Source organism: Oncorhynchus tshawytscha, unplaced genomic scaffold (assembly GCF_018296145.1).
Source record: "Oncorhynchus tshawytscha isolate Ot180627B unplaced genomic scaffold, Otsh_v2.0 Un_scaffold_1341_pilon_pilon, whole genome shotgun sequence".
NCBI classification, from domain to species: Eukaryota; Metazoa; Chordata; class Actinopteri; order Salmoniformes; family Salmonidae; genus Oncorhynchus; species Oncorhynchus tshawytscha.
Window position 1 is genome coordinate 850754 of NW_024609828.1, and position 11217 is coordinate 861970.

The 11217-nt window shown below is 41.9% G+C and overlaps 1 protein-coding gene across 4 annotated transcripts in view; it reads right to left on the bottom strand.

The window, feature by feature from the left end:
• Positions 1-10123, bottom strand: part of arhgap17b (Rho GTPase activating protein 17b) — a 100278-nt gene extending 90155 nt beyond the window's left edge. For all 4 annotated transcript variants that reach the window (XM_042319210.1, XM_042319207.1, XM_042319208.1 and 1 more), the window contains exon 1: positions 9728-10123. In XM_042319210.1, coding sequence (XP_042175144.1) covers positions 9728-9780 — 53 coding nt within the window. In that variant the 5' untranslated portion in view covers positions 9781-10123. The remainder of the gene's footprint in view (positions 1-9727) is intronic.
• Between the last annotated feature and the right edge of the window lie 1094 nt (positions 10124-11217).

Below are 11217 nucleotides of genomic sequence, written 5' to 3' on the forward strand. Positions count from 1 at the left end.
AAATTCATTTTTTCTGTCATAGTTGAAGTGTACCTATGATGAAAAATACAGGCCTCTCTCATCTTTTTAAGTGGGAGAACTTGAACAATTGGTGGCTGACTAAATACTTTTTTGCCCACTGTATATAACTACAGAAGCATAATGACTAGCTATATAACTACACTACCAGAATGAGTAGCTTTATAACTACAGTAGCAGAACAGAATGACTAGCTTTATAACTACAGTACCAGCACAGAATGACTAGCTTTATAACTACAGTATCAGAACAGAATGACTAGCTTTATAACTACAGTACCAGAACAGAATGACTAGCTTTATAACTACAATACCAGAACATAATGACTAGCTTTATAACTACAGTACCAGAACAGAATGACTAGCTTTATAACTACAGTACCAGAACAGAATGACTAGCTTTATAACTACAGTATCAGAACAGAATGACTAGCTTTATTACTACAGTACCAGAACAGAATGACTAGCTTTATAACTACAATACCAGAACATAATGACTAGCTTTATAACTACAGTACCAGAACAGAATGACTAGCTTTATAACTACAGTACCAGAACAGAATGACTAGCTTTATAACTACAGTACCAGAACAGAATGACTAGCTTTATAACTACAGTACCAGAACAGAATGACTAACTATATAACTACAGTAGCAGAACAGAATGACTAGCTTTGTAACTACAGTAGCAGAACAGAATGACTAGCTATATAACTACAGTACCAGAACAGAATGACTAGCTATATAACTACAGTAGCAGAACAGAATGCCTAGCCTCTCTTGTAAGGCTTATAGCACTACTATAAAGACACAGGGTTGGAAGTGAGTCTACAGTATGAATCATTATACAACCGGTGGGTCTAATCCGGGATGCTGATTGGATAAAGCCCCATTCCTGCATGTGTCTATTCCACAAATTACCATCGGATAAACTATGACGTTGAAATGCTCCTTTACTCTGTTCCATCTCACTGCGCAATCCACTTTCTCATCAGACCATTCAGGTACTTTATAAACTTGATTTCCACTAGAAAGAGCATCTAGATATTATCTCACATTTCTTTTAGACTACCATTTGGTTTTCAACAGCGGAGATTTGTATAAACCTTGCTGTCTCTCTCTCCGACATTTGCCACATTATTTCAATATTGAAATTTGATCTCCAGCTGTCCCATAGTAATGAACGTGTCGGAAGTCGGGACGAGACAGACAGGCAGACAGCTTTTCTCAGCCATTCGAAATTATGAATCAGCTGGCATCATTTTTATGGCTATATACAAAGAAATGTCAAAAGGATACAGATAAACAGACTAAATGCACCTAGTTTGCAATTGTGTTAGCTGTGTTGTTGGCTAGCTCCTCTGAACAACAGTGTCCTGATGAGAGAGCACATTTTCTATGCCAGGCGAAATCGTGTATCAAATCAAATTTTATGTCACATGCGCCGAATACAACAGGTGTAGACCTTACCGTGAAATGCTTACTTGCAAGAACTTAACCAAAAATGCAGATCAAGAAATAGAGTTATGAAAATATTACTAATTTAAACTAAAGTAGAAATGGTAAATAATAGTAATACAAAAAAATAACAATACCAAGGATATATACAGGGGATACCGGTACCGAGTCAACGTGCGGGGGTACAGGTTAGTCGAGGTCATTTGTACATGTAGGTAGGGGTAAAGTGACTATGCATAGATAATAAACAGCGAGTAGCAGCTGTGTAAAAATAAAGGGTGGGGGGGCATTTGATTACTTGTTCAGCAGTCTTATAGCTTGGGGGTAGAAGCTGTTAAGGAGCATTTTGGACCTAGATTAGCTCATTGTTATGGATGTATCCAAATAAATGTCACTAGAAAACAGTGTAAACAAATGCAAATGCAGCTAATTTGCAATTATTCTGGTTGCACTGTTTGCCGTGACTGTAAATTAGCCGTAGTTGGTTAGCTAGCAATCAAGGGATAAGAACGTTTGCATTTGGAACATTTAGAATGAACGACTGGGTCGCGTACATAGATACAGTACAAAAAGACTTAGCGACTGGGTCAAGTACATAGATAGAGTACTAAAAGACTTAGCGACTGGGTCGCGTACATAGATACAGTACAAAAAGACTTAGCGACTGGGTCAAGTACATAGATACAGTACAAAAAGACTTAGCGACTGGGTCGCGTACATAGTACATAGATACAGTACAAAAAGACTTAGCGACTGGGTCGCGTACATAGATACAGTACTAAAAGACTTAGCGACTGGGTCGCGTACATAGATACAGTACAAAAAGACTTAGCGACTGGGTCGTGTCTCTGTCAACCAAACCGATAGAACGAACAACCAGCAAACTTAGTTTGTGTCGGGACTATATCTCGTGGAAGGATGAAATAGGATGAATAAATTCCCAAAAATATTTTGGGGGATGAAAATATGTCCATAATTATTTGAATACGTTGGTAACCCATTGTATAGAAGTGATAATGCCCTCAATGCCGGTGTTTGGAGGATATATTGGCACGGTTTGCTAACGTGCCAATATATCACCCAAACACCGACCATACCCAAACAGTGGTTCCTTCCTCCTTTGACAGTGTAGCTCAGTGACGTCCACAGCACCATGCTGTCTCCTGGCTGACCAAGCATGGAAACACTTACTCAATAAAACCTCCCCGTGCCCCAGCCTGGCCCGCCTGTCCTTTCCGGAGACATACAGAGAGGCCCTCATCACCAGGGTGGTGACATACAGAGGGAAGATTGATATGAATCATTACACCATTAGTACACCACCCTCCACATTGTCCCCGTCGACTCCGGAAAAATCTTTTTTGTTTTGTGCAAAAAGTTAGGACTAAAAGTTAGGGGTAAAAGGTATTAGTATTATTTTGAGTTTTGTTTCCCTGGTCACTATATTACATGTAGGTATGCGTAATACATACTTTTTTGCATTGATCAAACGGTTTCTCTTCACCACTCTCATCAAAACTACTTTTAGTTTGAGATGTTCATTCATATTAGTTTGTGATATTCATGGATTCGCAACAAACTTCTGCATAAATCACACCTCATGCAACTCCTGTGTTCAGCCAACTGTTTTTGTGAAAAGTATTTTGTTTGGTAGGCCTACCAGGCAGTCCCACTGGCAGCAGGCCCACAGGAATGTGAGAGTAGAGTAGTTCTGCCAAAAGTGGGTGGCAGCATGCACGTCGGTCTACACTGTGTGTATACCAAATTACAGCCTATTCACTTTATGTCTTTTCCAACAGTCTTGAAGGAGTTCTGACATATGCTGAGCACTTGTTGGCTGTTTTTCCTTCACTCTGCGGTCCGACTCATCCAAAACCATCTCAATTGGGTTGAGGTCGGGGATTGTGGAGGCCAGGTCATCTGATGCAGCACTCCATCACTCCCCTTCTTGGTCAAATAGCACGTACACAGCCTGGAGGTGTGTTGGGTCATTGTCCTGTTGAAAAACAAATGATAGTCCCACTAAGTGCAAACCAGATGGGATGGCGTATCGCTGCAGAATGCTGTGGTAGCCATGCTGGTTAAGTGTGGCTTGAATTCTAAATAAATCACTGATATTGTCACCAGCAAAGCACCCCCACACCATCACACCTCCTCCTCCATGCTTTACGGTGGGAAATACACATGCAGAGATCATCTGTTCACCCACACCGTATCTCACAAAGACACGGAGGTTGGAACCAAAAATCTCAAATCTGGACTCCAGACTAAAGGACAAATTTCCACCTGTCTAATGCCCATTGCTTGTGTTTCTTGGCCCAACCAAGTCTCTTCTTCTTATTGGTGTCCTTTAGTAGTGGTTTCTTTGCAGCAATTTGACCATGGAGGCCTGATTCACACAGTCTCCTCTGAACAGTTGATGTTGAGATGTGTCTGTTAAACTCTGTGAAGCATTTATTTGGGCCGCAATTTCCGAGGCTGGTAACTCTAATGAACTTATCCTCTGCAGCAGAGATAACTCTGGGTCTTCCTTTCCTGTGGTGGTCCTCATGAGAGACTGTTTCATCATAGCACTTGATGGTTTTTGCGACTGCATTTGAAGAAACTTTCAAAGATCTTGAAATGTTCCTCTTCCTCTGTTGTTTCTCTTTGCTTATTTGAGCTGTTCTTGCCATAATATGGACTTGGTCTTTTACCAAATAGGGTTATCTTCTGTATACCACAACACAACAAAACTGATTGGCTCAAATGCATTAAATCTTCTGTATACCACAACACAACAAAACTGATTGGCTCAAATGCATTAAGGAAAGAATCTCAAATATGAAAAATATTTTTATTTGTTTAACACTTTTTTTAGTTACTACATGATTCCATATGTGTTAATTCATAGTTTTGATATCTTCACTATTATTCTACAATGTAGAAAATAGTACAAATAAAGAAAAATCTTTGAATGAGTAGGTGTTCTAAAACTTTTGACCAGTAGTGTGTGTATATGTATGAATGTATATACCTGTGTATGTATGCATGTATGTGTGAATGTACAGTGCCTTGCGAAAGTTTTCGGCCCCCTTGAACTTTGCGACCTTTTGCCACATTTCAGGCTTCAAACATAAAGATATAAAACTGTATTTTTTTGTGAAGAATCAACAACAAGTGGGACACAATCATGAAGTGGAACGACATTTATTGGATATTTCAAACTTTTTTAACAAATCAAAAACTGAAAAATTGGGCGTGCAAAATTATTCAGCCCCCTTAAGTTAATACTTTGTAGCGCCATCTTTTGCTGCGATTACAGCTGTAAGTCGCTTGGGGTATGTCTCTATCAGTTTTGCACATCGAGAGACTGAAATTTTTTCCCATTCCTCCTTGCAAAACAGCTCGAGCTCAGTGAGGTTGGATGGAGAGCATTTGTGAACAGCAGTTTTCAGTTCTTTCCACAGATTCTCGATTGGATTCAGGTCTGGACTTTGACTTGGCCATTCTAACACCTGGATATGTTTATTTTTGAACCATTACATTGTAGATTTTGCTTTATGTTTTGGATCATTGTCTTGTTGGAAGACAAATCTCCGTCCCAGTCTCAGGTCTTTTGCAGACTCCATCAGGTTTTCTTCCAGAATGGTCCTGTATTTGGCTCCATCCATCTTCCCATCAATTTTAACCATCTTCCCTGTCCCTGCTGAAGAAAAGCAGGCCCAAACCATGATGCTGCCACCACCATGTTTGACAGTGGGGATGGTGTGTTCAGGGTGATGGGCTGTGTTGCTTTTACGCCAAACATAACGTTTTGCATTGTTGCCAAAAAGTTCAATTTTGGTTTCATCTGACCAGAGCACCTTCTTCCACATGTTTGGTGTGTCTCCCAGGTGGCTTGTGGCAAACTTTAAACGACACTTTTTATGGATATCTTTAAGAAATGGCTTTCTTCTTGCCACTCTTCCATAAAGGCCAGATTTGTGCAATATACGACTGATTGTTGTCCTATGGACAGAGTCTCCCACCTCAGCTGTAGACCTCTGCAGTTCATCCAGAGTGATCATGGGCCTCTTGGCTGCATCTCTGATCAGTCTTCTCCTTGTATGAGCTGAAAGTTTAGAGGGACAGCCAGGTCTTGGTAGATTTGCAGTGGTCTGATACTCCTTCCATTTCAATATTATCGCTTGCACAGTGCTCCTTGGGATGTTTAAAGCTTGGGAAATCTTTTTGTATCCAAATCCGGCTTTAAACTTCTTCACAACAGTATCTCGGACCTGCCTGGTGTGTTCCTTGTTCTTCATGATGCTCTCTGCGCTTTTAACGGACCTCTGAGACTATCACAGTGCAGGTGCATTTATACGGAGACTTGATTACACACAGGTGGATTGTATTTATCATCATTAGTCATTTAGGTCAACATTGGATCATTCAGAGATCCTCACTGAACTTCTGGAGAGAGTTTGCTGCACTGAAAGTAAAGGGGCTGAATAATTTTGCACGCCCAATTTTTCAGTTTTTGATTTGTTAAAAAAGTTTGAAATATCCAATAAATGTTGTTCCACTTCATGATTGTGTCCCACTTGTTGTTGATTCTTCACAAAAAAATACAGTTTTATATCTTTATGTTTGAAGCCTGAAATGTGGCAAAAGGTCGCAAAGTTCAAGGGGGCCGAATACTTTCGCAAGGCACTGTATATATGTATATACCTGTGAATGTATGCGTCTCTTTCGGAGGGGTTGGGTTAAAGGCGGAGGTCAAGTTTCGGTTGGACCATGTGTTTAATTGACCAATGAGAGCCCTATGGGGCCTGGTCAAACAGGCACTATAAATGGAATAGGATGCCATTTGGAACGCATCCTCTCTAGCTGTCAGCCTGCCCAGCTGTGTTTACAGCTATGTCCCAATATATGGAAAAGACTGGATAGGCAATCAAGGCCTCTTACTTAAACTCTAATAACTATTACAGACAGGGTAAAGTTATTCTATTCCTAATGATAATCAACAGACTTAATGATAATGGATTGTATTTATATAACACTTTACATTATGAGGGGGAATGTAAACCCCATCATCCACTATAGCAGGGGTGTCAAACTCATTCCATGGAGGGCCTAGTCTCTGCTGGTTGTTGTTTTTCCTTTCAATTAAGCCCTAGATAACCAGGTCAGGCGATTGTCTTACTAACCAGGACCTTAATTCTTCAATCCAGACACTCGGCCCTTCGTGGAATGAGTTTTACACATGTACACTGTAGGCTACCAGTGAGACTGATCCATTACTGTTATTCCATTAGAGCTTCAATAGTTATTCCAGAGGATGTACTACTGGAGGATACTAGTGGTCAGCAGAGACTGAGGGACAACAGTGGTGTTAGCTCAGTTGCAGTGGTGCTAGGACACATGGTACCATAGAATATCCATTAGAGCTTCAATAGTTATTCCAGATGACTCAGCAGCAGTACTTATGGTCCATAGAAACATGTGATAATACTGTTGCTCAGTGGACATCAGCAGAGACTGAGGGACAACAGTGGTGTTAGTTCAGTGGACATCAGCAGAGACTGAGAGACAACAGTGGTGTTAGCTCAGTGGACATCAGCAGAGACTGAGAGACAACAGTGGTGTTAGCTCAGTGGACATCAGCAGAGACTGAGAGACAACAGTGTTAGCTCAGTGGACATCAGCAGAGACTGAGAGACAACAGTGTTAGCTCAGTGGACATCAGCAGAGACTGAGGGACAACAGTGGTGTTAGCTCAGTGGACATCAACAGAGACTCAGGGAGAACAGTGGTGTTAGTCTCTGCTGATGTCCACTGAGCTGAGGGACAACAGTGGTATTAGCTGAGTGGACATCAACAGAGACTGAGGGACAACAGTGGTGTTAGCTCAGTGGACATCAGCAGAGACTGAGGGACAACAGCGGTGTTAGCTCAGTGGACATCAGCAGAGACTGAGAGACAACAGTGTTAGCTCAGTGGACATCAGCAGAGACTGAGAGACAACAGTGGTGTTGAGCGCCTGAGGACAACCCCTGTAGGGTCAGAGGGAGAACAGTGGTGTTGAGCACCTGAGGACAACCCCTGTAGGTTCAGAGGGAGAACAGTGGTGTTGAGCGCCTGAGGACAACCCCTGTAGGGTCCAACTGAGCGCCTAGGTTCAGAGGGAGAACAGTGGTGTTGAGCGCCTGAGGACAACCCCTGTAGGTTCAGAGGGAGAACAGTGGTGTTGAGCGCCTGAGGACAACCCCTGTAGGTTCAGAGGGAGAACAGTGGTGTTGAGCACCTGAGGACAACCCCTGTAGGTTCAGAGGGAGAACAGTGGTGTTGAGCGCCTGAGGACAACCCCTGTAGGTTCAGAGGGAGAACAGTGGTGTTGAGCGCCTGAGGACAACCCCTGTAGGTTCAGAGGGAGAACAGTGGTGTTGAGCGCCTGAGGACAACCCCTGTCAGAGGGAGAACAGTGGGTCAGAATGAGAGAACATGGGGGCACCATGAGGAAGCAGTGTGGGATGGGGGCTGCACAGTGCCTGGTTGGATGGATGGGGATTCCCCCTTTACATGGGAGTTGGCTATAAACATATAACAGTCAGTGTTTTTCCATCATAGCACACTAGCTATATACAAATCAAATCAAAATGTATTGATCACATACACATGGTTAGCAGATGTTAATGAGTGTAGCGAAATGCTTGTGCTTCTAGTTCCGACAGTGCAGTAATATCTAACAATTCCACAACAACTACCTAATACACACAAATCCCAGTAAAGGAATGGAATAAGAATATGTACATTTTAATATTTGGATGAACAATGACAGAGCCGCATAGACAAGATACAATAGATGGTATAAAATACAGTATATACATTTGAGATGAGTAATGAAAGATAAGTAAACATTATTAAAGTGGCATTATTAAAGTGACTAGTGATCCATTTATTAAAGTGGCCACTGATTTCAAATCTGTATGTAGGCAGTTAGTGATGGCTGTTTAACAATCTGATGGTCTTGAGATAGAAGCTGTTTTTCATTCTCTCGGTCCCAGCTTTGATGCACCTGTACAGACCTCGCCTTCTGGATGGTAGCTGGGTGAACAGGCAGTGGCTCGGGTGGTTGTTGTCTTTGATGATCTTTTTGGCCTTCCTGTGACATCAGGTGCTGTATGTGTCCTGGAGGGCAGGTAGTTTGCCCCTGGTGGTGAGTTGTGCAGACCGCACCACCTTCTGGAGAGCCTTGCGGTTGTGGGCAGTGCAGTTGCCGTACCAGGTGGTGATACAGCCCGACAGGATGCTCTCAATTGTGCATCTGTAAAAGTGTGTGAGGGTTTAGGTGACAAGCCACATGTCTTTAGCCTCCTGAGGTTGAAGAGGCGCTGTTGAGGCTAATCAATCCCACTACTGTTGTGTCGTCTGCAAACTTGATGATTGAGTTGTAGCCGTGCATGGCCACACAGTCATTGGTGAACAGCGAGTACAGGAGAGGGCTGAGCACGCACCCTTGTGGGGCCCCAGTGTTGAGGATCAGCGAAGTGGAGATGTTGTTTCCTACCTTTACCACCTGGGGGGTGGCCCGTCAGGAAGTCCAGAACCCAATTGCACAGGGCGGGGTTGTCCACAATACACTAATTACATCATGGTTAGACCACCATTTGGTTAGACCACTAGTTAGACCACCATGTTTACTTTCTTCCCACACCACGTGTAGGCCTAACAAATCAATCCATATAGGACGCATGTAGCCTACCATTAAGAAGTTAACATTTGTCAGGCAAACTATTCAGACATCATATCCACATCAAGTTGTGACTATAAGCTTTTTAATTACACATTCATGTATCCATTATAAAAGTTATTCATTGTAAAAGTTCTTATGTTAGGCATATCTTTCTTATATTATCACATTTAATTGGTATCAATCCATTCTTGAACACTCATATGTGGCCCAACACTTCTGACACAGCCCACTGAGATGAGATAAAACACACAGAGGCTGGCTATGGTCAGGAGAACGATTTGTGATAGGGAGATATGGATCATAACATGGTTAGTGACAGTTTGGTCATGCCATCACAATTACAACTGCCAACCTGTCTCAGCGGCTACACTGTAACTACAAAGTTACAATGTAACTACAATGTAGCCTAACTACAATGCAACATTACCGACAAAATAAATGACAGCAATGAATGCAACACTGCAAAAGAAAATGCCGCCTGAGCCCAATAAATAATAGTAGTCTACACTTTTATTTATCCAAAATACTTTGCCTACCTTCCAACTGTTTGGTTGGCGAGCTGTTTCATGCGATTAAACTGTTTCTTCATGTTTGCGTCCTTGCTCCACCGTATCCAACAAGTTTCAAAAAGTTGCAAGGCCCCTCTCTGATCCTTTTAGAAAGCAAGTCCAGAAGTTGATCTAGGTCGCTGCCATTGTATTTCTGAAAATGTTACGTTGTCTCTGCTGCTCGTCGCTGAATAGGTGTTGTTGGAGCGTTCTAATAAGAATCGATTGTCATTCCCCGCAATTTTTTCCTCTTACAAAGTGAATAGGCAATTACAGGACACAGCCCCGTTCAGTTTTCGCTCTTTCCATTTTCACTTTGTAGGCTACTCCTATAACCCAAATGCTGTGCTGAACAGTGGTGTGTAAAAGGAGGAAGTGTAATTCACTTCCCTACTGTAGGCTAGCCTACATGGCCCGCTAGTGAGTGACATGTGATACCTTGGTAAAACAACCCTGTCGAAGTGACACACTTATAATGGACAATTATGAGTACGAAAAAAACGGACAAAACAGTGTGTAAAGCGAATGGTTTGAGATGCATTAACGGCTTTCTAACTGTCACGCGGTTTACTATAGGTTTAAAAGGGCTTATCCACCTATGTGATTCAACAGCAGCACACAATAGGCTTACAATACCTTAGCTACAGTAGGGGTCAGTGAAACTATTTCTCTATGGACATTTTTGCTTTTTGAAATTGGTAATGCCATTATGTCCACCCAGGGATGTGCTCAACATGATGTAAACAATGTTTCTAATCAGTGACTAGGAAGTCAGGCTTACAAAATCATACTCTCCAGTCATTAAATAAAGAGCACTATGGCCATACAATATGTTATTACAATGTTCTTATAATGATTTTAAAATGTTATGTTACAACAAATGTGTTATTACAGTGCAGTGATATGAATGCCACATGGTGACTGAACTTTAATTACTGTTAGTAGTATGTATGTATAAGTCTAACAGATCTCTTGATGTGAACTTCATGAGGTGTTTCATATGGCCATGGATGGAATCAATGGAAATTGCCACCCTGTCATTCATCAGTTGTATGGATTGAGGTAGGTATGGTGAGCTGATACTAGATCTATGCTTGGGGGGTAATACCTGGAGCCTTCGATGTCTGCTGTCATTTCCAGTGTTCTGCTGCTCCCTTGTGGCTATTTGCATGACATGCATAACAGGCCTTCTCACAGAATGAGTGTTCAATGTGCATATGTCTTCATTGACTTTGACAAGAAACATAGCATGCCCATATGCATACATGTGTATTTTAAAAGCATTGCAATAGACAGAAAATGATATGAATCATGTATTTTCACATTGTGGGGACGTAGCCCCTTAGGACACTGTCACTAGCCAGCCACCACCAGGTACTCAACCCTGCACCTTAGAGCTGCCCTATACTCGTAGAGTCATTGAACACTGGTCACTTTAATAATGTTTACATACTCTTTTGCCCTTGTATATATATTTA